General features: G+C 36.7%; 1 protein-coding gene across 1 annotated transcript; it reads right to left on the reverse strand.

Annotated features, from left to right (window-relative positions):
- Positions 1-1,994: 1,994 nt before the first annotated feature.
- On the reverse strand, positions 1,995-9,677 carry LOC148766992 (uncharacterized). Its single transcript, XM_088825741.1, has 2 exons — positions 7,935-9,677; positions 1,995-2,211 (listed from the first exon to the last, which is right to left on the reverse strand). Exons 1-2 carry the CDS (start codon positions 8,965-8,967, stop codon positions 2,177-2,179), a joined length of 1,068 nt encoding a protein of 355 aa, XP_088681867.1. The 5' UTR covers positions 8,968-9,677; the 3' UTR covers positions 1,995-2,176.
- Between the last annotated feature and the right edge of the window lie 17,650 nt (positions 9,678-27,327).

A 27,327-nucleotide genomic window follows, 5' to 3' on the forward strand; every position in this document is an offset into this window, starting at 1 on the left:
TGATTTTATTTTCCTAATTGCAACTCTTTTATTACTCTTGGATCATTTTTGCTTCATAGACACCTAATTATCGATTTGTACCTATAAGATACTAAATCCACCAATTAAAACAGAAATATAAATTAATTCAAAAAAAAATTCACGTAAACGTAAATGTAGAGTGTTATTTCTAAACTCCGTTTTATCTTTTGTATCTAGTGTTTTTGCTATTGTATGGTTATGCGTATTAAAGTTCTAGTGTTGTAGTTCGTGTTTTTAAGAATGTTGTTGCGAATGCACTTTTGCGCATGTTCTTTACATGTACGTTTGTGCATGTCCATTTGAGCGAGTGTGTTTGTGCATGTTTGTTTATTTGTATTAAAATTTCCTAGGATTGTAGTTTGTGTTGTCCTGATCCTTTTTGCGAATGCACTTCTGCGTGGGTACTTCTGAGCATGCTTTTGTACTTTTACTTATGTGCTTATATTTTCTAGCGAGTATTTTTGTGCACGTTTGTTGATGCGTATTCATGTCCTAGAATTGTATCACATATTTTCATGATCGATTTTCGAAACCAATTTTGACCATGATCAATTCCGAATTTGGAAATTTTACGTTAGACAGGAATTGTAGCCAGCTGAAATAGCTTTATAATGCCGCCAGAACCAGTTGATTTTGAGTCCGGATGAGAAAGTTATGCTCGACTTCGTGGACACTATCGAAGATGTTGGAGGATCCTCTCTTCTAATTTGATTTTATTTTCCTAATTGCATCTCTTTTCTTACTCTTTGATCATGTTTGCTTCATGGACACCTAATTATCTATTTGTACCTATAAGATACTAAATCCATCAATTAAAACAAAAATATAAATTAATCCATAAAAATCCACGTAAACGTAAACGTAGAGTGTTATTTCTGCACTCCACAATATGTTTTGTATCTAGTGTTTTTGCTTTTGATTCGTTATGCGTATTAAAGTCTTAGTGTTGTAGTTTGTGTTTTTAAGAACCTTGTTGCGAATGCATTTTTGCGCATGTTTTTTACATGTACGTTTGTGCATGTCCATTTGAGCGAGTGTGTTTGAGCATGTTCGTTGAAGTTGTATTAATGTCCTAGGATTCTGCTTTGTTTTTTCATGATCCTTTTTGCGAATGCTCTTTTGCGTGAGTACTTTTGTGCATGCTTTCGTGCTGTTACTTATGTGCGTATCTTTTCTTGCGAGTGTTTTTGTGCACCTTTCATGATGCGCATTCAGGACCTCAAACTGTAGCACGTCTTTTCATGATCGCTTTTGGAATCCAATTTTGACCATGTTCGAATCCGAATTTGGAATTTTGAGGTTTGACAGGAAATGTAGCCAGCTGAAATAGCTTTCTAATGACGCCGGAACCAGTTGATTTGGATTCCGGATGAGAAAGTTATCCTCGACTTCATGGACAATACCGACGATGTTGAGGAATCCTCTCTTCTAATTTGATTTTATTTTCCTAATTGCAACTCTTTTATTACTCTTTGATCATTTTTGCTTCATGGACACCTAATTATCGATTTGTACCTATAAGATACTAAATCCACCAATTAAAACAGCAATATAAATTAATCCAAAAAAAAATCCACGTAAACGTAAACATAGAGTGTTATTTCGACACTAAATTTGTAGCACCCCCCTTCTAGATGGGCGATAAATCGAACCAGTTTATCGGAATATTTATTAAACTAGCGGAAGCAAAGGATCTCTTTGTAATTTTTGAAACATTGGAATGGGGTGAAAAATGCAATTATCAAAACATTGTTCCTTTGGGTATTGAAGGCTTTGCATTTTCGAAAACTTTGTTGGATTGCTTTAGCCGAATACAAAGCTTGATTTACAAATAAGTTTCGAAAGGAGGTTTCTCATTCGAGTGCTACATTCTCACTAATCATTTTTCGGTTCGAGAATAAATCAGAGTTCGGAAAGGTTATTTTTTTGGTGAATAATTCGAGGTTTTCTAACGAAGGCATGAGAATAGCAAATTACGAAACTTACTATATTAAAGTAGGAATTAAGTACGATTCATAATGGAAATGAGTTCAAAAGTACGAAAAGAGAAAGGTTACGGTTTAGGGTTACACCACCAAAAGAAAATAACCAAAAGACTAGCACCGTTCATAGGTCCTCGTACGTCTTCCAAAACTCCGGGCAAGACCTCGATCCACTACTCGATCCATCCCGGTTGAGGATTACTACTACCTGCAATTAAAAGACATCTATATGAGCTATAAAGCTCAGTAAGAAATCCGAGTATTATCGAACTTTGGAAATACGTTATATATAATGTATAATATTGTATACCCGTTCTTACCCACGTTTCGCACACAACACAAGGCAATCGGACAAATTATATATCTCACGAAAACACATCATTTAACAAAATCACGTAATTATGCAAAATGACTAAAATGCCCTTTTTGTGAAAATCATGAAAAACACATTTTTCGGTTTATCGGATCCGTGAAAGATTAATTTCTGTACCGGATAATAAACCTGTTACGAGCCCGTTTTCACTAAGTGGAATCAAACCACTACCACATCATCCTAGTTGGATACCGGCCCACTATATCCGAGTTGTTTATTACCCGATATTCCATTAATCTTTCAAATAAAATCATTTAATGCAACTTTTCGAAATTATGCTTATGACCCACACATACCATCACAAATGTCAATCAAGAGTCACAAATCACACAAATACCACAATTTACCACATTTTCACAATTTGGGCAAAAATCCCAAATTCACACACATAAACACACACGGCACACACACCATGCACAATCAGCACACACACCTTCACACATTGTCAGCACACACACGTGCACAATCAACACATTAAACATCACTAATTACTCATCAAAGCAAGCTCAAGAACAAATACCTTTTTTACCTTCATTCAATGGACTTATTACCACATCTAGGTAATAATCCATTTCAATCAATTTCTCACAGCCATTAAACACATCCAACAGCAATTAAAATACCTAATACTTGCTGAAAAATAGATCCAAACTTTAAAAATGAGAGATTTATTGGAAATTGCAGTTTTGACCCAAAAGTTTCGAAATTTATACATGCAACCACAATAGAAGTTTAATTTCTACTTTTTCATGAAAACCCCTAACAGATCTGAAATTCCACTTTACTAAATGCAGAAAATGAAGTTGAAAAGTTGTTTTATGCAGAAATTTTAGAAATTACACATTTTACCCCAAAATCTCTAGATCTACACATGCAAGCCTACTAGAATTTCCAAATCAACTTTTTCTAACAAAAAATCTTTAAATCCGAATTTTTGTTCAATAAATGCTGGAAAACAGTTTTGAAAACATTTTTCGGCCAGACTTTACAAAAATTACAGATTTGGCCCAAACTTTCGATGATCTACACATGCAACCACAAAAAGTTAAAAATTTCATTTTCTTGAAAACCCCTTTTTGGAATCTTAAATTTTTAAGGCTTTTGGCCAATAAATGCTGTATCTAACCACTATCAACATAGATGATGCATGCAAGAACAAGAATTTAACAAGAACACTCATTTTTCCATTTGTCTTCAAAAAGCCCTAAATTTTCGAAATCTTCCCCAATCTTTTAAAATTTCATGAAAATCTTTTCAATACTATTGATGTCCCTTAATTGCAGCAAGAAATCGAAATTTCTTACCTTAAAATCGAAGAAAGAAATTGTGAATTAAATAAGGAAGTCTCATTTTTATGGCAAGAGTTAAATAAGGAAGTCTCATTTTTATGTTGGGAATTCTTTGAAATTGTGAGGTGAGGTGGAGAGAGGAGAGGCCGATGGTGGTGGTGATGGCTTCGGTGGAAGGAGAAGAGGAAGACAAGTGATGGTTGAGGTGTTGGAAGAAGAGAGATGAAGGGTGTCTCTTCATCTCACTAATGAGGGTGTTGAGTGTAGGCTTAGGTAAAATGATTAGCATTTGCCAAGTGTAAGTGCATGCCTAATTACACATAATTTATTTATTTAATTTAAATCACAACTTGCATCTTAACACACACACACACATCCGAACACACACACACACAATTTCGGACATATATATATATATATATATATATATATATATATATATATATATATATATATATATATATATATATATATATATATATATATATATATATATATATACATATATATATATATATATATATACATATATATATATATATATATATATATATATATATATATATATATATATATATTCAAATGTATAATGCAAGTATTAGTATATATGTATGTATACGTATGCATGCATGTATGTACGTGTATATATATGTATACAATTCACATAATTTACCAAGTTTCAAATAATTTATCAAATAAATAAGAATACGCAATTATTCACATAAACCACGTAATTCACGAAATTTCATAGTATTTTAATTTACGGAAATTTAAATCATATAAGTCACATATATAATAGCGCACGAATTATTCACGTAAGTAACATAATTAAATTCACGTAATGCATATAATCACCTAATAATATAATCACGTAATAATATTACGTAAGGGTTCTCGAGTTAGAAATATTAGTCTCGGGTTTTAGAGTTTTCGGGTTTTGGAAAGGTGGGGTGTTACAATCTCCCCCCCTTAAAGAAATTTTGTCCCCATAATTGTTACCTGAACAACTCGGGGTATCGCTCGCGCATTTCTTCTTCTCGTTCCCACGTGGCTTCTTCGGGTGTATGATTTTGCCAAAGGATTTTAACAAATTTAAGGTCTCGGTTTCGAAGGGTTTTGGTTTTGAAATCAAGTATTTGAGAAGGTTTCTCTTCGTAGGATAGGTTGGGGTTTAGTTCGACCGGCTCGGTTTTCAATATGTGGTCGGGGCTGCGAATGTATTTTCGAAGCATCGAAACGTGAAAGACGTTGTGGAAATTGGATAAGTTGGGCGGTAAGGCGAGTCGGTAGGCGCGAGTACCAATTTTGTCGAGAATTTCGAATGGGCCGATAAACCGCGGTGCTAATTTTCCCTTTTTCCCAAATCGCATAATCCCTTTGAAAGGCGCCACTTTTAAGAATACGGAGTCTCCGACTTTGAATTCGAGATCTCTCCTTCGAGTGTTGGCATAGCTTTGTTGCCGATCGTGGGCAATTCGCATTTTCTCTCGGATGTTTTTGATGATATCGACGGTTTGTTGGACTAGGTCGGGACCAAGGAATTTTCTTTCTCCTATTTCGTCCCAATGGAGCGGGGACCTACATTTGCGGCCATAAAGGGCTTGTAGGGTGCCATTCCAATTGACGAGTGAAAGCTATTGTTGTACGCGAATTCGATTAGTGGAAGGCGGGATTCCCAATTTCCTCCAAAGTCGAGAATACAAGCGCGGAGAAGATCTTCTAGGGTTTTGATAGTTCGTTCGGATTGACCGTCGGTTTGGGGGTGATAGGCGGTGCTGAATTTTAATCGCGTTCCAAGGGTTTCGTGTAAGCTTTTCCAGAATTTTGACGTAAATCGAGGGTCTCGGTCGGAAATAATGGAGACGGGAACACCGTGGAGTCGGACTATCTCGCGGACGTATAGTTCGGTTAGCTACTCTAAACTAAACGTCGTTCGGATCGGAAGAAAGTGAGCTGTTTTGGTCAGTCGGTCAACGATCACCCAAATGGCGTCGGATCCTCTTTGGGTCTTCGGAAATCCTTGCACGAAGTCCATTGTGATAGCTTCCCATTTCCATTCCGGAATTAGGTTCGATTGAAGTAGACCTCCGGGTCTTTGATGTTCCGCTTTGACTTGTTGGCACACTAAGCATTCGGCCACGAATCGGGCCACGTCTTTCTTCATTCCAGGCCACCAGTACAGCTTTTTGAGGTCTTGGTACATTTTGGTTTCTCCGGGATGGCAAGTGTACGTGGTTTGGTGAGCTTCGGTTAAGATGAGTTGGCGAACATTTGGATCATCGGGGACGTAAATGCGATTTTGGAATCGGACGAGACCATCTTTGGAGATTTGAAAGTTGGGATTGGATTCGAGGTTATCGCGAATTTTGAGAATTTGAGGATCGTTTTGTTGGGCTGATTTGATCGATTCTCCCAAGTTAGGTTGAACTATGAGCGCGTTGATCGATTTGCGGCTTAGTGCGTCGGCGACCACATTTGCTTTGCCGGGGTGGTAGAGTATTTCACAGTCGTAATCTTTGACTAATTCGAGCCATCTTCGTTTCCGCATGTTCAAGTCTTTTTGAGTGAAGAAATACTTCAAACTCTTGTGATCGGTGTAGATGGTACACTTTTCACCATAGAGGTAGTGTCGCCAGATTTTGAGTGCGAAAACGACGGCGGCTAATTCGAGATCCTGCGTTGGATAATTGCGTTCGTACTCCTTGAGTTGACGTGAGGCGTAGGCAATGACCTTTCCATTTTGCATAAGGACGGCGCCTAGACCTAATTTCGAGGCATCGCTGTAGACTATGAATTCTCCGACTTTCTCTTGTAGTGCTAGAATTGGTGTTGATGTGAGTCGAGCTTTTAATTCGGTGAAACTGGCGTCGCATTCGGGTGTCCACTGATACTTGACGTCCTTTCGAGTCAATCGGGTGAGTGGAGAGGCAAGCTTTGAGAAATCCTTTACGAATTTGCGGCAGTAGCCGGCTAGTCCAAGGAAACTTCGAATTTCCTTCGAGTTCTTCGGAATTGACCAATTTGACACGGCTTCTATTTTGCTGGGGTCGACGGAGATTCCTTGTTCTGAAACAATGTGACCAAGGAAAGCCACACTCGAAAGCCAGAACTCGCATTTGCTGAACTTGGCGTATAGTTGATGCGATCGGAGAGTTTGGAGTACGGTACGAAGGTGAGACATATGATCTTCTTGGGTTTTGGAGTAGATGAGAATGTCGTCGATGAAGAAAATCACGAACTGGTCTAAGTATTGATGAAAGACTCGGTTCATAAGGTCCATGAAAGCGGCGGGGGCGTTGGTTAGACCGAAGGGCATGACTACGAATTCATAATGGCCGTATCGGGTTCTGAAAGCCATTTTGGGGATATCGGATTCTTTGATTTTGAGTTGGTGATAGCCGGATCGGAGATCGATTTTCGAGAAGACTGATGAGCCTTGAAGTTGGTCGAAGAGATCATCAATTCGAGGAAGAGGGTATTTATTCTTGATTGTGACTTTGTTGAGTTCACGGTAGTCGATGCAAAGGCGGAGGGATCTGTCTTTCTTTTTGACAAAGAGAACCGGTGCTCCCCACGGGGAATGGTTGGGTCGAACATAGCCTTTGTCGAGCAATTCTTGGACTTGGTCCTTTAGTTCCTTCAATTCCATTGGGGCCATACGGTATGGTGCTTTGGAAATTGGCGTAGCGCCGGGAATTAGATTGATTTCGAACTGAATTTCTCGGTCGGGCGGAAGTCCGGGAATATCATCGGGAAATACGTCGGGAAATTCTTGGACAGCTCGAATGTCGGAAATTTGGGCGTTGGAATCGGACTCGGATTTCAGAATATCCACTAGGTAGCCGGAATGACCCTTGTGAATGAGTTTAACTGCTTTGATCGCGGATATGATTGGAATCGAGGGTTTGGGTTGACTTCGAAATTTTAGGGTTTCGCCATTCGGAAGTGGAAAAATGACCGTTTTCGAGGCACAGTCGATTTGGGCTTTGAATTTGGTTAACCAATCCATGCCTAGTATAACTTTGAAGTTTTGGATCGGTAAGAGGATTAGGTCGAAATTCATGGTTTGAGTATGAACTCGGATTGGGCAATTGAGTATGACTAGGTTAGAGCACATTTCTTCGCCAGAGGGAATGCGGATTCGGTATTCGTAATTTAATCGGTTTGGTTCGAGATTTAAGTACGCAATTATGTCTTTCGATATAAAGGAATGAGTAGAGCCGGAATCGATAAGGGCATAAATGGGTTCTTCGAGGATAAATATGGTACCTGCGATCATAGACGGGTCTTGCTCGATCTGTTCTTGAGTCATGGCGAACACTCGACCGGGGACGTTCGGTGGAGGTTTCGGGCAGTCTTTCACCATGTGTCCGGGCTGATGGCATCGAAAGCAACTACTTGTTCCGTGTACGCATTCTCCGGAATGACTCTTTCCACACTTTGGGCAGGTTGGCCTTGGCGGCGGTGGCGGTGGTCCGGTTGTTTGGCGAATGGGCTGCGTTCCTTTTCCTCGGAATGGGCGGTTGCCGAAATTGTTCTTTTTCCACGGTCGTTGAGTAACTCCTTGTGGTCGGCGGCTGTTTTGAATGTCTCGTTCGTCTTGGGCAGCCATGAGTGCTTTGTCTACGAGTTGGCGGAAAGTTGAGGCGTCGGACATACGAATGTCTCTACGGATTTCGGGTTGAAGGCCACGAACGAAATGGTTCTTCTTTTCTTCGGCGTCTCGGGCGATGAATGGGGCGTAGAGGCAGCCACGTTCGAATCGACGGATGTATTCTATCATTGGTAAGTCGCCTTGTCGGAGTTCGAGAAATTCTTTGAGTTTGTGGGCTCGCACGTCTTTCGAGAAATATTTTTCGAAAAATTGGACTTTGAAATCGGTCCATGGCAGAGTCTCGAGGTTCGTTCCTTCTTTGATCCATTCCCACCAGTGACGTGCTTCGTTTCGGAGTAGGAATATGGCACAGTGCACGCGGTCGCGGTCGGTCATTTGCATGTAGTCGTAGATGACTTCGAGAGATTTGATCCACTCTTCGGCTATAGTGGGGTCGGTTCCACCGTGAAATTCGGATGGGTTCATTCGGAGGAATCGTTCGTATATGGCTTGAGGCGCATTATTTTGAGGCGGGGTTTGGTTACGTTGGAGAAGTTGTTCGATTTGACGTTGGTGGTTTTGGGCTTGTTCTCGGATTAAGTTTGAGAGGTTATTAATGGTTTGATTGGGGTCTTGTGGTTCATCGGCGGGATTGCTCGGGTTTGCTCGGGTTATACGTCTCGCCATTATTTCTATATTAATTATCATTAATAAGTAAAGCAAATAAAACACATAAAGAAAATAATACACATACTTTACCGGATGGTCCGAGCCTTGCGTCTCGAGTAGTCTCTAAGCCCGTGAAGTTCGTACGAGTATCTATGAACAATGCTCTGATACCACCGCTTGTAGCACCCCCCTTCTAGATGGGCGATAAATCGAACCAGTTTATCGGAATATTTATTAAACTAGCGGAAGCAAAGGATCTCTTTGTAATTTTTGAAACATTGGAATGGGGTGAAAAATGCAATTATCAAAACTTTGTTCCTTTGGGTATTGAAGGCTTTGCATTTTCGAAAACTTTGTTGGATTGCTTTAGACGAATACAAAGCTTGATTTAGAAATAAGTTACGAAAGGAGGTTTCTCATTCGAGTGCTACATTCTCACTAATCATTTTTCGGTTCGAGAATAAATCAGAGTTCGGAAAGGTTATTTTTTTGGTGAATAATTCGAGGTTTTCTAACGAAGGCATGAGAATAGCAAATTACGAAACTTACTATATTAAAGTAGGAATTAAGTACGATTCATAATGGAAATGAGTTCAAAAGTACGAAAAGAGAAAGGTTACGGTTTAGGGTTACACCACCAAAAGAAAATAACCAAAAGACTAGCACCGTTCATAGGTCTTCGTACGTCTTCCAAAACTCCGGGCAAGACCTCGATCCACTACTCGATCCATCCCGGTTGAGGATTACTACTACATGCAATTAAAAGACATCTATATGAGCTATAAAGCTCAGTAAGAAATCCGAGTATTATCGAACTTTGGAAATACGTTATATATAATGTATAATATTGTATACCCGTTCTTACCCACGTTTCGCACACAACACAAGGCAATCGGTCAAATTATATATCTCACGAAAACACATCATTTAACAAAATCACGTAATTATGCAAAATGACTAAAATGCCCTTTTTGTGAAAATCATGAAAAACACATTTTTCGGTTTATCGGATCCGTGAAAGATTAATTTCTGTACCGGATAATAAACCTGTTACGAGCCCGTTTTCACTAAGTGGAATCAAACCACTACCACATCATCCTAGTTGGATACCGGCCCACTATATCCGAGTTGTTTATTACCCGATATTCCATTAATCTTTCAAATAAAATCATTTAATGCAACTTTTCGAAATTATGCTTATGACCCACACATAACATCACAAATGTCAATCAAGTGTCACAAATCACACAAATACCACAATTTACCACATTTTCACAATTTGGGCAAAAATCCCAAATTCACACACATAAACACACACGGCACACACACCATGCACAATCAGCACACACACCTTCACACATTTTCAGCACACACACGTGCACAATCAACACATTAAACATCACTAATTACTCATCAAAGCAAGCTCAAGAACAAATACCTTTTTTACCTTCATTCAATGGACTTATTACCACATCTAGGTAATAATCCATTTCAATCAATTTCTCACAGCCATTAAACACATCCAACAGCAATTAAAGTACCAAAATACTAAAATTCATCACTCATCATCATTCAATCAAGAACATAAACATAAAAGCACAAAACATGTTAAATGGTATGCAAATTATCCTATTTTCGAAATATTAGCAAACTAATTTCAAAAACTCTTAAATTAAATCCTAGAACTCCTAACTGACTCAAATTTCAGATTCTGAAATTATTTTAAAGTTTTATAAAGTTTCGAATTTTCTTGAAATAAAAACTAGTAAAATCCCTTTTTCAATTTAAAAATCCAACACTCTAACATGACTCTAATTGATTTAAAAACTTGTTAACTAAGACTTTTTCCTAACTAATACTTGCTGAAAAACAGATCCAAACTTTAAAAATGAGAGATTTTTCGGAAATTGCAGTTTTGACACAAAAGTTTCGAAATTTATACATGCAACCACAATAGAAGTTCAATTTCTACTTTTTCATGAAAACCCCTAACAGATCTGAAATTCCACTTTACTAAATGCAGAAAATGAAGTTGAAAAGTTGTTTTATGCAGAAATTTTAGAAATTACACATTTTACCCCAAAATCTCTAGATCTACACATGCAAGCCTACTAGAATTTCCAAATCAACTTTTTCTTACGAAAATTCTTTAAATACGAAATTTTTGTTCAATAAATGCTGGAAAACAGTTTTGAAAACATTTTTCGGCCAGAGTTTACCAAAATTACAGATTTGGCCCAAACTTTCGATGATCTACACATGCAACCACAAAAAGTTAAAAATTTCATTTTCTTGAAAACCCCTTTTTGGAATCTTAAATTTTTAAGGCTTTTGGCCAATAAATGCTGTATCTAACCACTATCAACATAGATGATGCATGCAAGAACAAGAATTGAACAAGAACACTCATTTTCCCATTTTTCTTCAAAAAGCCCTAAATTTTCGAAATTTTCCCCAATCTTTTAAAATTTCATGAAAATCTTTTCAATACTATTGATGTCCCTTAATTGCAGCAAGAAATCGAAATTTCTTACCTTAAAATCGAAGAAAGAAAATAACCGAAAGGGAGGAAAGCTTTCAAGCACCGAAGTTCAACCAAGCCACCTTGATTGTGAAGGAAATGGTGTGAGCTTCAAGGAGGGAGGAGTTGTGATCTCCCGTAAGGAGGCAAGTGGTTTTGATGGTATTTTTGGAGTAGTCTATGGCAAGAGTTAAATAAGGAAGTCTCATTTTTATGTTGGGAATTCTTTGAAATTGTGAGGTGAGGTGGAGAGAGGAGAGGCCGATGGTGGTGGTGATGGCTTCGGTGGAAGGAGAAGAGGAAAACAAGTGATGGTTGAGGTGTTGGAAGAAGAGAGATGAAGGGTGTCTCTTCATCTCACTGATGAGGGTGTTGAGAGTAGGCTTAGGTAAAATGATTAGCATTTGCCAAGTGTAAGTGCATGCCTAATTACACATAATTTATTTATTTAATTTAAATCACAACTTGCATCTTAACACACACACACACATCCGAACACACACACACAATTTCGGACATATGTATATATATATATATATATATATATATATATATATATATATATATATATATATATATATATATATATATATATATTCAAATGTATAATGCAAGTATTAGTATATATGTATGTATACGTATGCATGCATGTATGTACGTGTATATATATGTATACAATTCACATAATTTACCAAGTTTCAAATAATTTATCAAATAAATAAGAATACGCAATTATTCACATAAACCACGTAATTCACGAAATTTCATAGTATTTTAATTTACGGAAATTTGAATCATATAAGTCACATATATAATAGCGCACGTAATTATTCACGTAAGTAACATAATTAAATTCACGTAATGCATATAATCACGTAATAATATAATCACGTAATAATATTACCTAAGGGTTCTCGAGTTAGAAATATTAGTCTCGGGTTTTAGAGTTTTCGGGTTTTGGAAAGGTGGGGTGTTACAAAATTGTATCTTTTGTATCTAGTGTTTTTGCTATTGTGTGGTTATGCGTATTAAAGTCCTAGTGTTTTGCGAATGCACTTCTGCGTGAGTACTTTTGAGCATGCTTTTGTACTTTTACATTTGTGCGTATCTTTTCTAGCGAGTGGTTTTGTGCACGTTTCTTGATGCGCAATCATGTCCTTGAACTGTAGCACGTATTTTCATGATCGCTTTTGGAATCCAATTTTGACCATGTTCGAGTCCGAATTTGGAATTTTGAGGTTCGACAGGAAGTGTAGCAAGCTGAAATAGCTTTCTAATGCCGCTGGAACCAGTTGATTTCGAGTCCGGATAAGAATGTTATCCTCGACTTCGTGGACACTACCGACGATGTTGAGGAATCCTCTCTTCTAATTTTATTTTATTTTCCTAATTGCAACTCTTTTATTACTCTTTGATCATTTTTTCTTCATGGACACCTAATTATCGATTTGTACCTATAAGATACTAAATCCATCAATTAAAACAGAAATATAAATTAATCCAAAAAAAAATCCACGTAAACGTAAACATAGAGTGTTATTTCGACACTAAATTGTATATTTTGTATCTAGTGTTTTTGCTATTGTGTGGTTATGCGTATTAAAGTCCTAGTGTTGTAGTTCGTGTTTTTAAGAATGTTGTTGCGAATGTTCTTTACATGTACGTTTGTGCATGTCCATTTGAGCGAGTGTGTGTGTGCATGTTTGTTGATTTGAATTAATGTGCTAGGATTGTAGTTTGTGTTTTCGTGATCCTTTTTGCGAATGCACTTCTGCATGAGTACTTTTGAGCATGCTTTTGTACTTTTACATTTGTGCGTATCTTTTCTAGAGAGTGGTTTTGTGCACGTTTCTTGATGCGCAATCCTGTCCTTGAACTGTAGCACGAATTTTCATGATCGCTTTTGGAATCCAATTTTGACCATGTTCGAGTCCGAATTTGGAATTTTGAGGTTCGACAGGAAGTGTAGCCAGCTGAAATAGCTTTCTAATGCTGCCGGAACCAGTTGATTTGGAGTCCGGATGAGAAAGTTATCCTTGACTTCGTGAACACTACCGACAATGTTGAAGAATCCTCTCTTCTAATTTGAATTTATTTTACTAATTGCAACTCTTTTTTTACTCTTTGATAATTTTTTCTTCATGGACACCTAATTATTGATTTGTACCTATAAGATACTAAATCCACCAATTAAAATAGAAATATAAATTAATCAAAAAAAAATCCACGTAAACATAAACGTGGAGTGTTATTTCTACACTTAACTATATGTTTTGTATGTAGTGTTTTTGCTTTTGTTTCGTTATGCGTATTAAAGTCCAAGTGTTGTAGTTCGTGTTTTTAAGAATGTTGTTGCGAATGCACTTTTGCGCATGTTCTTTACATGTACGTTTGTGCATATCCATTTGAGCGAGTGTGTTTGTGCATGTTTGTGGATTTGTATTAATGTCCTAGGATTGTAGTTTGTGTTTTCATGATCCTTTTTGCGAAAGCACTTTTGCTTGTGTACTTTTGTGCATGCTTTTGTACTGTTACTTATGTGCGTATCTTTCCTTGTGAGTGTTTTTGGGCACGTTTCTTGATGCGCATTCAGGTCCTCAAACTGTAGCACGTCTTTTCATGATCGCTTTTGGAATCCAATTTTGACCATGTTCGAGTCCGAATTTGGAATTTTGAGGTTCGACAGGAAGTGTAGCCAGCTGAAATAGCTTTCTAATGCCGCCGGAACTAGTTGATTTGGAGTCCGGATGAGAAAGTTTTACTCGAATTCGTCGACACTATCGACGATGTTGAGGAATCCCCTCTTCTAATTTGATTTTATTTTCCAAATTGCAACTCTTTTATTACTCTTGGATCATTTTTCCTTCATAGACACCTAATTATCGATTTGTACCTATAAGATACTAAATCCACCAATTAAAACAGTAATATAAATTAATTCAAAAAAAATTTCACGTAAACGTAAACGTAGAGTGTTATTTCTAAACTCCGTTGTATCTTTTGTATCTAGTGTTTTTGCTATTGTATGGTTATGCGTATTAAAGTTCTAGTGTTGTAGTTCGTGTTTTTAAGAATGTTGTTGCGAATGCACTTTTGCGCATGTTCTTTACATGTACGTTTGTGCATGTCCATTTGAGCGAGTGTGTTTGTGCATGTTTGTTTATTTGTATTAAAATGTCCTAGGATTGCAGTTTGTGTTGTCCTGATCCTTTTTGCGAATGCACTTCTGCGTGGGTACTTCTGAGCATGCTTTTGTACTTTTACTTATGTGCTTATATTTTCTAGCGAGTATTTTTGTGCACGTTTCTTGATGCGTATTCATGTCCTAGAACTGTATCACATATTTTCATGATCGCTTTTCGAAACCAATTTTGACCATGATCAATTTCGAATTTGGAAATTTTACGTTAGACAGGAATTGTAGCCAGCTGAAATAGCTTTCTAATGTCGTCGGAACCAGTTGATTTTGAGTCCTGATGAGAAAGTTATGCTCGACTTCGTGGACACTATCGAAGATGTTGGAGGATCCTCTCTTCTAATTTGATTTTATTTTCCGAATTGCAACTCTTTTCTTACTCTTTGATCATGTTTGCTTCATGGACACCTAATTATCTATTTGTACCTATAAGATACTAAATCCACCAATTAAAACAGAAATATAAATTAATCCAAAAAAATCCACGTAAACGTAAACGTAGAGTGTTATTTCTACACTCCACTATATGTTTTGTATCTAGTGTTTTTGCTTTTGTTTCGTTATGCGTATTAAAGTCTTAGTGTTGTAGTTCGTGTTTTTAAGAACCTTGTTGCGAATGCACTTTTGCGCATGTTTTTTACATGTACGTTTGTGCATGTCCATTTGAGCGAGTGTGTTTGTGCATGTTCGTTGAAGTTGTATTAATGTCCTAGGATTGTGCTTTGTGTTTTCATGATCCTTTTTGCGAATGCTCTTTTGCGTGAGTACTTTTGTGCATGCTTTCGTACTGTTACTTATGTGCGTATCTTTTCTTGCGAGTGTTTTTGTGCACCTTTCATGATGCGCATTCAGGTCCTCAAACTGTAGCACGTCTTTTCATGATCGCTTTTGGAATCCAATTTTGACCATGTTCGAATCCGAATTTGGAATTTTGAGGTTTGACAGGAAATGTAGCCAGCTGAAATAGCTTTCTAATGCCGCCGGAACCAGTTGATTTGGAGTCCAGATGAGAAAGTTATCCTCGACTTCATGGACAATACCGACGATGTTGAGGAATCCTCTCTTCTAATTTGATTTTATTTTCCTAATTGCAACTCTTTTATTACTCTTTGATCATTTTTGCTTCATGGACACCTAATTATCGATTTGTACCTATAAGATAGTAAATCCAGCAATTAAAACAGAAATATAAATTAATCCAAAAAAAAATCCACGTAAACGTAAACACAGAGTGTTATTTCGACACTCCATTGTATCTTTTGTATCTAGTGTTTTTGCTGTTGTGTGGTTATGCGTATTAAAGTCCTAGTGTTGTAGTTCGTGTTTTTAAGAATGTTGTTGCGAATGTTCTTTACATGTACGTTTGTGCATGTACATTTGAGCGAGTGTGTTTGTGCATGTTTGTTGATTTGAATTAATGTGCTAGGATTGTAGTTTGTGTTTTCGTGATCCTTTTTGCGAATGCACTTCTACGTGAGTACTTTTGAGCATGCTTTTGTACTTTTACATTTGTGCGTATCTTTTCTAGCGAGTGGTTTTGTGCACGTTTCTTGATGCGCAATCCTGTCCTTGAACTGTAGCACGTATTTTCATGATCGCTTTTGGAATCCAATTTTGACCATGTTCGAGTCCGAATTTGGAATTTTGAGGTTCGCCAGGAAGTGTAGCCAGCCGAAATAGCTTTATAATGCCGCCGGAACCAGTTGATTTGGAGTCCGGATGAGAAAGTTATCTATGACTTCGTGAACACTACCGACGATGTTGAAGAATCCTCTCTTCTAATTTGAATTTATTTTACTAATTGCAACTCTTTTTTTACTCTTTGATCATTTTTTCTTCATGGACACCTAATTATTGATTTGTACCTATAAGATACTAAATCCACAAATTAAAACAGAAATATAAATTAATCAAAAAAAAATCCACGTAAACATAAACGTGGAGTGTTATTTCTACACTTAACTATATGTTTTGTATGTAGTGTTTTTGCTTTTGTTTCGTTATGCGTATTAAAGTCCTAGTGTTGTAGTTCGTGTTTTTAAGAATGTTGTTGCGAATGCACTTTTGCGCATGTTCTTTACATGTACGTTTGTGCATATCCATTTGAGCGAGTGTGTTTGTGCATGTTTGTGGATTTGTATTAATGTCCTAGGATTGTAGTTTGTGTTTTCATGATCCTTTCTGCGAAAGCACTTTTGCTTGTGTACTTTTGTGCATGCTTTTGTACTGTTACTTATGTGCGTATTTTTTCTTGTGAGTGTTTTTGTGCACGTTTCTTGATGCGCATTCAGGTCCTCAAGCTGTAGCACGTCTTTTCATGATCGCTTTTGGAATCCAATTTTGACCATGTTCGAGTCCGAATTTGGAATTTTGAGGTTCGACAGGAAGTGTAGCCAGCTGAAAAAGCTTTCTAATGCCGCCGGAACTAGTTGATTTGGAGTCCGGATGAGAAAGTTTTACTCGACTTCGTGGACACTACCGACGATGTTGAGGAATCCCCTCTTCTAATTTGATTTTATTTTCCTAATTGCAACTCTTTTATTACTCTTGGATCATTTTTGCTTCATAGACACCTAATTATCGATTTGTACCTATAAGATACTAAATCCACCAATTAAAACAGTAATAAAAATTAATTCAAAAAAAATTTCACGTAAACGAAAACGTAGAGTGTTATTTCTAAACTCCGTTTTATCTTTTGTATCTAGTGTTTTTGCTATTGTATGGTTATGCGTATTAAAGTTCTAGTGTTGTAGTTCGTGTTTTTAAGAATGTTGTTGCGAATGCACTTTTGCGCATGTTCTTTACATGTACGTTTGTGCATGTCCATTTGACCGATTGTGTTTGTGCATGTTTGTTTATTTGTATTAAAATGTCCTAGGATTGTAGTTTGTGTTGTCCTGATCCTTTTTGCGAATGCACTTCTGCGTGGGTACTTCTGAGCATGCTTTTGTACTTTTACTTATGTGCTTATATTTTCTAGCGAGTATTTTTGTGCACGTTTCTTGATGCGTATTCATGTCCTAGAACTGTATCACATATTTTCATGATCGCTTTTCGAAACCAATTTTGGCCATGATCAATTTCGAATTTGGAAATTTTACGTTAGACAGGAATTGTAGCCAGCTGAAATAGCTTTCTAATGCCGCCGGAATCAGTTGATTTTGAGTCCGGATGAGAAAGTTATGCTCGACTTCGTGGACACTATCGAAGATGTTGGAGGATCCTCTCTTCTAATTTGATTTTATTTTCCTAATTGCAACTCTTTTCTTACTCTTTGATCATGTTTGCTTCATGGACACCTAATTATCTATTTGTACCTATAAGATACTAAATCCACCAATTAAAACAGAAATATAAATAAATCCAAAAAAATCCACGTAAACGTAAACGTAGAGTGTTATTTCTACACTCCACTATATGTTTTGTATCTAGTGTTTTTGCTTTTGTTTCGTTATGCGTATTAAAGTCTTAGTGTTGTAGTTCGTGTTTTTAAGAACCTTGTTGCGAATGCATTTTTGTGCATGTTTTTTACATGTACGTTTGTGCATGTCCATTTGAGCGAGTGTGTTTGTGCATGTTCGTTGAAGTTGTATTAATGTCCTAGGATTGTGCTTTGTTTTTTCATGATCCTTTTTGCGAATGCTCTTTTGCGTGAGTACTTTTGTGCATGCTTTCGTACTGTTACTTATGTGCGTATCTTTTCTTGCGAGTGTTTTTGTGCACCTTTCATGATGCGCATTCAGGTCCTCAAACTGTAGCACGTCTTTTCATGATCGCTTTTGGAATCCAATTTTGACCATGTTCGAATCCGAATTTGGAATTTTGAGGTTTGACAGGAAATGTAGCCAGCTGAAATAGCTTTCTAATGCCGCCGGAACCAGTTGATTTGGAGTCCGGATGAGAAAGTTATCCTCGACTTCATGGACAATACCGACGATGTTGAGGAATCCTCTCTTCTAATTTGATTTTATTTTCCTAATTGCAACTCTTTTATTACTCTTTGATCATTTTTGCTTCATGGACACCTAATTATCGATTTGTACCTATAAGATACTAAGTCCACCAATTAAAACAGAAATATAAATTAATCCAAAAAAAAAACATAGAGTGTTATTTCGACACTCCATTGTATCTTTTGTATCTAGTGTTTTTGCTGTTGTGTGGTTATGCGTATTAAAGTCCTAGTGTTGTAGTTCGTGTTTTTAAGAATGTTGTTGCGAATGTTCTTTACATGTACGTTTGTGCATGTCCATTTGAGCGAGTGTGTTTGTGCATGTTTGTTGATTTGAATTAATGTGCTAGGATTGTAGTTTGTGTTTTCGTGATCCTTTTTGCGAATGCACTTCTGGATGAGTACTTTTGAGCATGCTTTCGTACTTTTACATTTGTGCGTATCTTTTCTAGAGAGTGGTTTTGTGCACGTTTCTTGATGCGCAATCCTGTCCTTGAATTGTAGCACGTATTTTCATGATCGCTTTTGGATCCAATTTTGACCATGTTCGAGTCCGAATTTGGAATTTTGAGGTTCGACAGGAAGTGTAGCCAGCTGAAATAGCTTTCTAATGCCGCCAGAACGATTTAATTTGGAGTCCGGATGAGAAAGTTATCCTCGACTTCCTGAACACTACCGACGATGTTGAAGAATCCTCTCTTCTAATTTGAATTTATTTTACTAATTGCAACTCTTTTTTTACTCTTTGATCATTTTTTCTTCATGGACACCTAATTATTGATTTGGACCTATAAGATACTAAATCCACCAATTAACACAGAAATATAAATTAATCAAAAAAAAAATCCACGTAAACATAAACGTGGAGTGTTATTTCGTCACTCCATTGTATCTTTTGTATCTAGTGTTTTTACTATTGCGTGGTTATGCGTATTAAAGTCCCAGTGTTGTAGTTCGTGCTTTTAAGAATGTTGTTGCGAATGCACTTTTGCGCATGTTCTTTGCATGTACGTTTGTGCATGTCCATTTGAGTGAGTGTGTTTGTGCATGCTTGTTAATTTGTATTAATGTCCTAGGATTGTAGTTTGTGTTTTCATGATCCTTTTTGCGAATGCACTTTAGCATGAGTACTTTTTTGCATGCTTTGTACTGTTACTTATGTGCGTATGTTTTCTAGTGAGTGTTTTTGTGCACGTTTCTTGATGCGCATTCATGTCCTCGAACTGTAGCAAATATTTTCATGATCGCTTTTGGAATCCAATTTTGACTATGATCGAGTCCGAATTTGGAATTTTGAGGTTCGCCAGTAAATGTAGCAAGCTGAAATAGCTTTCTAATGCCGCCGGAACTAGTTGATTTGGAGTCCAAATCTGAAAGTTATGCCCGATTTCGTGGACACTACCGAAGATGTTGGGGAATTCTCTCTTCTAATTTGATTTTATTTTCCCAATTGCAACTGTTTTCTTACTCTTTGATCATTTTTGCTTCATGGACACCTAATTATCGATTTGTACATATAAGATACTAAATCCACCAATTAAAACAGAAATATAAATTAATCCAAAAAAAAATCCACGTAAATGTAACCGTAGAGTGTTATTTCTCAACTCTGTTGTATCTATTGTATCTAGTGTTTTTGCTATTGTGTGGTTATGCGTATTAAAGTCCTAGTGTTGTAGTTCGTGTTTTTAAGAATGTTGTTGCGAATGCACTTTTGCGCATGTTCTTTACATGTACGTTTGTGCATATCGATTTGAGCGAGTGTGTTTGTGCATGTTTGTTGATTTGTATTAATGTCCTAGGATTGTAGTTTGTGTTTTCATGATCCTTTTTGCGAATGCACTTTTGCGTGAGTACTTTTGTGCATGCTTTTGTACTGTTACTTATGTGCGTATCTTTTCTTGCGATTGTTTTTGTGCACGTTTCTTGATGCGCATTCAGGTCCTCAAACTGTAGCAAGTCTTTTCATGATCGCTTTTGGAATCCTATTTTGACCATGTTCAACTCCGAATTTGCAATTTTTAGATTCGACAGGAAGTGTAGCCAGCTGAAATAGCTTTCTAATGCCGCCGGAACCAGTTGATTTGGAGTTCGGATGAGAATGTTATCCTCGACTTCGTGGACACTACCGACGATGTTGAGGAATCCTCTCTTCTAATTTGATTTTATTTTCATAATTGCAACTCTTTTATTTCTCTTTGATCATTTTTGCTTCCTGGAAACCTAATTATCGATTTGTACCTATAAGATACTAAATCCACCAATTAAAACAGAAATATAAATTAATCCAAAAAAAAATTCACGTAACGTAAACGTAGAGTGTTATTTCTAAACTCCGCTGTATCTTTTGTATCTAATGTTTTTGCTATTGTGTGGTTGTGCGTATTAAAGTCCTAGTGTTGTAGTTCGTGGTTTTAAGAATGTCGTTGCGAATGCACTTTTAGGCATGTTCTTTACATGTCCTTTTGAGCGAGTGTGTTTGTGCATGTTTGTTGAGTTGTATTAATGTCCTAGGATTGTAGTTTGTGTTTTCCTGATCCTTTCTGGGAATGCACTTCTGCCTGAGCACTTTTGAGCATGCTTTTGTACTTTTACTTATGTGCGTATCTTCTCTAGCGAGTGTTTTTGGGCACGTTTCTTCATGCGCATTCATGTCCTCAAACTGTAGCACGTATTTCATGATTGCTTTTGGAATCCAACTTCGACCATGTTCGACTGTTAATATGGAAATTTTACGTTAGACAGGAATTGTAGCCAGCTGAAATACCTTTCTAATGCCGCCGGAACCAGTTGATTTGGAGTCCGGATGAGAAAGTAATGCTCGACTTCGTGGACACTACCGAAGATGTTGAGAGATCCTCTCTTCTAATTTGATTTTATTTTCCTAATTGCAACTCTTTTCATACTCTTTGATCATTTTTGCTTCATGCACACCTAATTATCTATTTGTACCTATAACATACTAAATCCACCAATTAAAATAGAAATATAAATTAATCCAAAAAAATCCACGTAAACGTAAACGTAATATGTTTTGTATCTAGCGTTTTTGCTTTTGTTTCGTTATGCGTATTAAATTCTTAGTGTTGTAGTTCGTGTTTTTCAGAACCTTGTTGCGAATGCATTTTTGCGCATGTTTTTTACATGTACGTTTGTGCATGTCCATTTGAGCGAGTGTGTTTGTGCATGTTTGTTGATTTGTATTAATGTGCTAGGATTGTAGTTTGTGTTTTCATGATCCTTTTTGCGAATGCTCTTTTGCGTGAGTACTTTTGTGCATGTGCGTATCTTTTCTTGCGAGTGTTTTTGTGCATGTTTCTTGATGCGCATTCAGGTCCTCAAACTGTAGCACGTCTTTTCTTGATCGCTTTTGGAATCCAATTATGACCATGTTCGAATCCGAATTTGGAATTTTGAGGTTCGACAGGAAGTGTAGCCAGCTGAAATAGCTTTCTAATGCCGCCGGAACGAGTTGATTTGGAGTCCGGATGAGAAAGTTATCCTCGATTTCGTGGACACTACCGACGATGTTGAGGAATCCTCTATTCTAATTTGATTTTATTTTCCTAATTGCAACTCTTTTATAACTCTTTGATCTTTTTTGCTTCATGGACACCTAATTACAAATTTGTACCTATAAGATACTAATCCACCAATTAAAACAGAAATATAAATTAATCCAAAAAAAAATTCACGTAAACGTAAACGTGGAGTGTTATTTCTAAACTCCGCTGTATATTTTGTATCTAGTGTTTTTGCTATTGTGTGGTTATGCGTATTAAAGTTCTAGTGTTGTTGTTCGTGGTTTTAAGAATGTTGTTGCGAATGCACTTTTGCGCATGTTCTTTACATGTACGTTTGTGCATGACCATTAGAGCAAGTGTGTTTGTGCATGTTTGTTGATTTGTATTAATGTCTTACGATTGTAGTTTGTGTTTTCCTGATCCTTTCTGCGAATGCACTTCTGCTTGAGTACTTTTGAGCATGCTTTTGTACTTTTACTTATGTGCGTATCTTTTCTAGCGAGTGTTTTTGTGCACGTTTCTTGATGCGCATTCATGTCCTCAAACTATAGCACGTATTTTCATGATCGCTTTTGAATTCCAATTTTGACCATGTTAGACTCCGAATTTGGAAATTTTACGTTAGACAGGAATTGTAGCTAGCTGAAATAGCTTTTTAATTCCGCCGGAACCAGTAGATTTGGAGTCCGGATGAGAAATTTATGCTCGACTTCATGGACACTACCGAAGATGTTGAGGGATCCTCTCTTGTATTTTGATTTTGTTTTCCTAATTGCAACTCTTTTCTTACTCTTTGATCATTTTTGCTTCATGGACACCTAATTATATATTTGTACCTCTAAGATACTAAATCCACAAATTAAAACAGAAATATAAATCAATCTAAAAAAAATTCACGTAAATGTAAACGTGGAGTGTTATTTCTAAACTCCGTTGTAACTTTTGTATTTAGTGTTTTTGCTATTGTGTGGTTACGCGTATTAAAGTCCTAGTGCTGTAGTTCGTGATTTTAAGAATGTCGTTGTGAATGCACTTTTGCGCATGTTCTTTACATGTTCTTTTGAGCGAGTGTGTTTGTGCATGTTTGTTGATTTGTATTAATGTCCTAGGATTATAGTTTGTGTTTTCCTGATCCTCTCTGCGAATGCACTTCTTCGTGAGTACTTTTGAGCATGCTTTTGTACTTTTACTTATGTGCGTATCTTTTCTAGCGAGTGTCTTTGGGCACGTTTCTTGATGCGCATTCATGTCCTCGAACTGTTTCACGTATTTTCATGATCGCTTTTGGAATCCAATTTTGACCATGTTCGACTCCGAATATGGAAATTTTACGTTAGACTAGAATTGTAGCCAGCTGAAATAGCTTTCTAATGCCGCCGGAACCAGTTGATTTGGAGTCCCGATGAGAAAGTTATGCTCGACTTCGTGGACACTACCGAAGATGTTGATGGATCCTGTCTTCTTGTTTGATTTTTTTTTCCTAATTGCAACTCTTTTCTTACTCTTTGATCATTTTTGCTTCATGCACACCTAATTATCTATTTTTACCTATAAGATACTAAATCAACTAATTAAAACAGAAATATAAATTAATCCAAAAAAATCCACGTAAACGTAAACGTAATATGTTTTATATCTAGCATTTTTTCTTTATTTTCGTTATGCGTATTAAAGTCCATGTGTTGTAGTTCGTGTTTTTAAGAACCTTCTTGTGAATGCATTTTTGCGCATGTTTTTTACATGTACGTTTGTGCATGTCCATTTGAGCGAGTGTGTTTGTGCATGTTTGTTGATTTGTATTAATGTCCTAGGATTGTACTTTGTGTTTTCACGATCCTTTTTGCGAAGGCTCTTTTGCGTGAGTACTTTTCTGCATGCTTTCGTACTATTACTTATGTGCGTATCTTTTCTTGCGAGTGTTTTTGTGCACGTTTCTTGATGCGCATTCAGGTCCTCAAACTGTAGCACGTCTTTTCATGATCGCTTTTGGAATCCAATTTTGACCATGTTTGAGTCCGAATTTGGAATTTTGAGGTGCGACAGGAAGTGTAGCCAGCGGAAATAGATTTCTAATGCCGCCGGAACCAGTTCATTTGGAGTCCGGATGAGAAAGTTATCCTCGACTTCAAGGACACTACCGACGATGTTGAGAAATCCTCTCTTCTAATTTGATTTTATTTTCCTAATTGCGACTCTTTTATTACTCTTTGATCATTTTTGCTTCATGGACACCTAATTATCGATTTGTACCTATAAGATACTAAATCCACCAATTAAAACAGAAATATAAATTAATCCAAAAAAAAATTCACGTAAACGTAAACGTAGAGTGTTATTTCTAAACTCCGCTGTATCTTTTGTATCTAGTGTTTTTGCTATTGTGTGGTTATGCGTATTAAAGTCCTAGTGTTGTAGTTCGTGGTTTTAAGAATGTCGTTGCGAATGAACTTTTGCGCATGTTATTTACATGTCCTTTTGAGCGAGTGTGTTTGTGCATGTTTGTTGATTTGTATTAATGTCCTAGGATTGTATATTGTGTTTTCCTGCTCCTTTTTGCGAATGCACTTCTGCGTGAGTACTTTTGAGCATGCTGCTGTACTTTTACTTATGTTCGTATCTTTTCTAGCGAGTGTTTTTGTGCACGTTTGTTGATGCGCATTCATGACTTCGAACCGTAGCACGTATTTTCATAATCGCTTTTGGAATCCAATTTTGACCATGTTCGACTCCGAATATGGAAATTTTCTGTTAGACTTGAATTGTAGCCAGCTGAAATAGCTTTCTAATGCCGCCGGAACCAGTTGATTTGGAGTCCGGATGAGAAAGTTATGCTCGACTTCGTGGACACTACCAAAGATGTTTGAGGGATCCTCTCTTTGATCATTTTTGCTTCATGGACACCTAATTATCTATTTTTACCTATAAGATACTAAATCCACCAATTAAAACAGAAATATCAATTAATCCAAAAAAATGCACGTAAACGTAAACGTAGAGTGTTATTTCTACACTCCACTATATGTTTTGTATCAAGTGTTTTTGCTTTTGTTTCGTTATGCGTATTAAAGTTTTAGTGTTGTAGTTCGTGTTTTTAAGAACCTTCTTGCGAATGCATTTTTGTGCATGTTTTTTACATGTACGTTTGTGCATGTCCATTTGAGCGAGTGTGTTTGTGCATGTTTGTTGATTTGTATTAATGTCCTAGGATTTTATTTTGTGTTTTCATGATCCTTTTTGCGAATGCTCTTTCGCGTGAGTACTTTTGTGCATGCTTTCGTACTGTTACTTATGTGCGTATCTTTTCTAGCGAGTGTTTTTGTGCATGTTTCTTGATGCGCATTCATGTCCTCAAACTGTATTACGTCTTTTCAGGATCACTTTTTGAATCCAGTTTTGACCATGTTCGAGTCTGAATTTAGAATTTCGAGTTGCGACAAGAAGTGTAGCCAGCTGAAGTAGCTTTCTAATGCCGCCGGAACCAGTTGATTTGGAGTCCGGATGAGAAAGTTATCCTCGACTTCGTGGACACTACCGACGATGTTGAGGAATCCACTCTTTTAATTTGATTTTATTTTCCTAATTGCAACTCTTTTATTTCTCTTTGATCATTTTTGCTTCATGGACACCTAATTATCGATTTGTACCTATAAGATACTAAATCCACCAATTAATACAGAAATATAAATTAATCCAAAAAAAATCCACGTAAACGTTAACGTAAATGTAGAGTGTTATTTCTAAACTCCATTGTATCTTTTGTATCTAGTGTTTTTTGTTGTTGTTTGGTTATGCGTATTAAAGTCATAGTGTTGTACTTCGTGTTTTTAAGAACGTTATGGCGAATGCACTTTTGCGCTAGTTTTTTTACATGTACGTTTGTGCATGACCATTTGAGCGAGTGTGTTTGTCCATGTTTGTTGATTTGTATTAATGTGCTAGGATTGTAGTTTGTGTTTTCATGATCCTTTTTGCGAATGCACTTTTGCGTGAGTACTTTTATGCATGCTTTTGTACTGTTACTTATGTGCGCCTCTTTTCTAGCAAGTGTTTTTGTGCACGTTTCTTGATGCGCATTCATATTCTCGAACTGTAGCACGTATTTTCATGATAGCTTTTGGAATCCAATTTTGACAATGTTCGACTCCGAATTTGGAAATTTTACATTAGACAGGAATTGTAGCCAACTGAAATAGTTTTCTAATGCCGCTTGAACCAGTTGATTTGGAGTCCGGATGAGAAAGTTATGCTCGACTTCGTGGACACTACCAAAGATTTTGAGGAATCCTCTCTTCTAATTTTTTTTTATTTTCCTAATTGAAACTCTTTTCTTACTCTATGATCATTTTTGCTTCATGGACACCTAATTATCGATTTGTACCTATAAGATACTAAATCAACCAATTAAAACAGAAACATAAATTAATACAAAAACAAATCCACGTAAATGTAAACGTAGAGTGTTATTTCTTCACTCAACTCTATGTTTTGTATCTAATGTTTTTGTTGTTGTTTGGTTATGCGTATTAAAGTCCTAGTGATGTAGTTCGTGTTTTTAAGATAGTTGTTGCGAATGCACTTTTGCGCATGTTTATTGCATGTACTTTTGTGCATGTCCATTTGAGCGAGTGTGTTAGTGCATGTTTGTTGATTTGTATTAATGTCCTAGGATTGTGCTTTTTGTTTTCATGATCCTTTTTGCTAATGCTCTTCTGCGTGAGTACTTTTGTGCATGCTTTTGTACTTTTACTTATGTGCGTATCTTTTCTAGTGAGTGTTTTTGTGCACGTTTCTTGATGCGCGTTCATATTCTCGAACTGTAGCACGTATTTTCATGAGTGCTTTTGGAATCCAATTTTGACAATGTTCGACTCCGAATTTGGAAATTTTACATTAGAGAAGAATTGTAGCCAGCTGAAATAGTTTTCTAATGCCGCTGGAACCAGTTGATTTGGAGTCCGGATGAGAAAGTTATGCTCGACTTCGTGGACACTACCAAAGAAGTTGAGGGATCCTCACTTCTAATTTGATTTTATTTTCCTAATTGCAACTCTTTTCTTACTCTTTGATCATTTTTGCTTCATGGACACCTAATTATCTATTTGTACCTATAAGATACCAAATCCCCCAATTAAAGCAGAAATATAAATTAATCCAAAAAAATCCACGTAAACGTAAACGTAGAGTGTTATTTCTACACTCCACT

The sequence above is a fragment of the Erythranthe guttata genome, chromosome 11 (assembly GCF_056151865.1).
Source record: "Erythranthe guttata isolate IM_541 chromosome 11, IM_541, whole genome shotgun sequence".
Classification (NCBI taxonomy): domain Eukaryota; kingdom Viridiplantae; phylum Streptophyta; class Magnoliopsida; order Lamiales; family Phrymaceae; genus Erythranthe; species Erythranthe guttata.

Excerpts from the sequence above, each read along its gene's own strand:
- LOC148766992 (XM_088825741.1), bottom strand. The coding sequence starts at position 8,967 with ATGATAATTAATATAGAAATAATGGCGAGACGTATAACCCGAGCAAAC. Across the intron at positions 2,212-7,934 it reads AGACCCGTCTATGATCGCAG|GTAGTAGTAATCCTCAACCG; the intron begins GTACCATATTTA and ends TTTTAATTGCAG.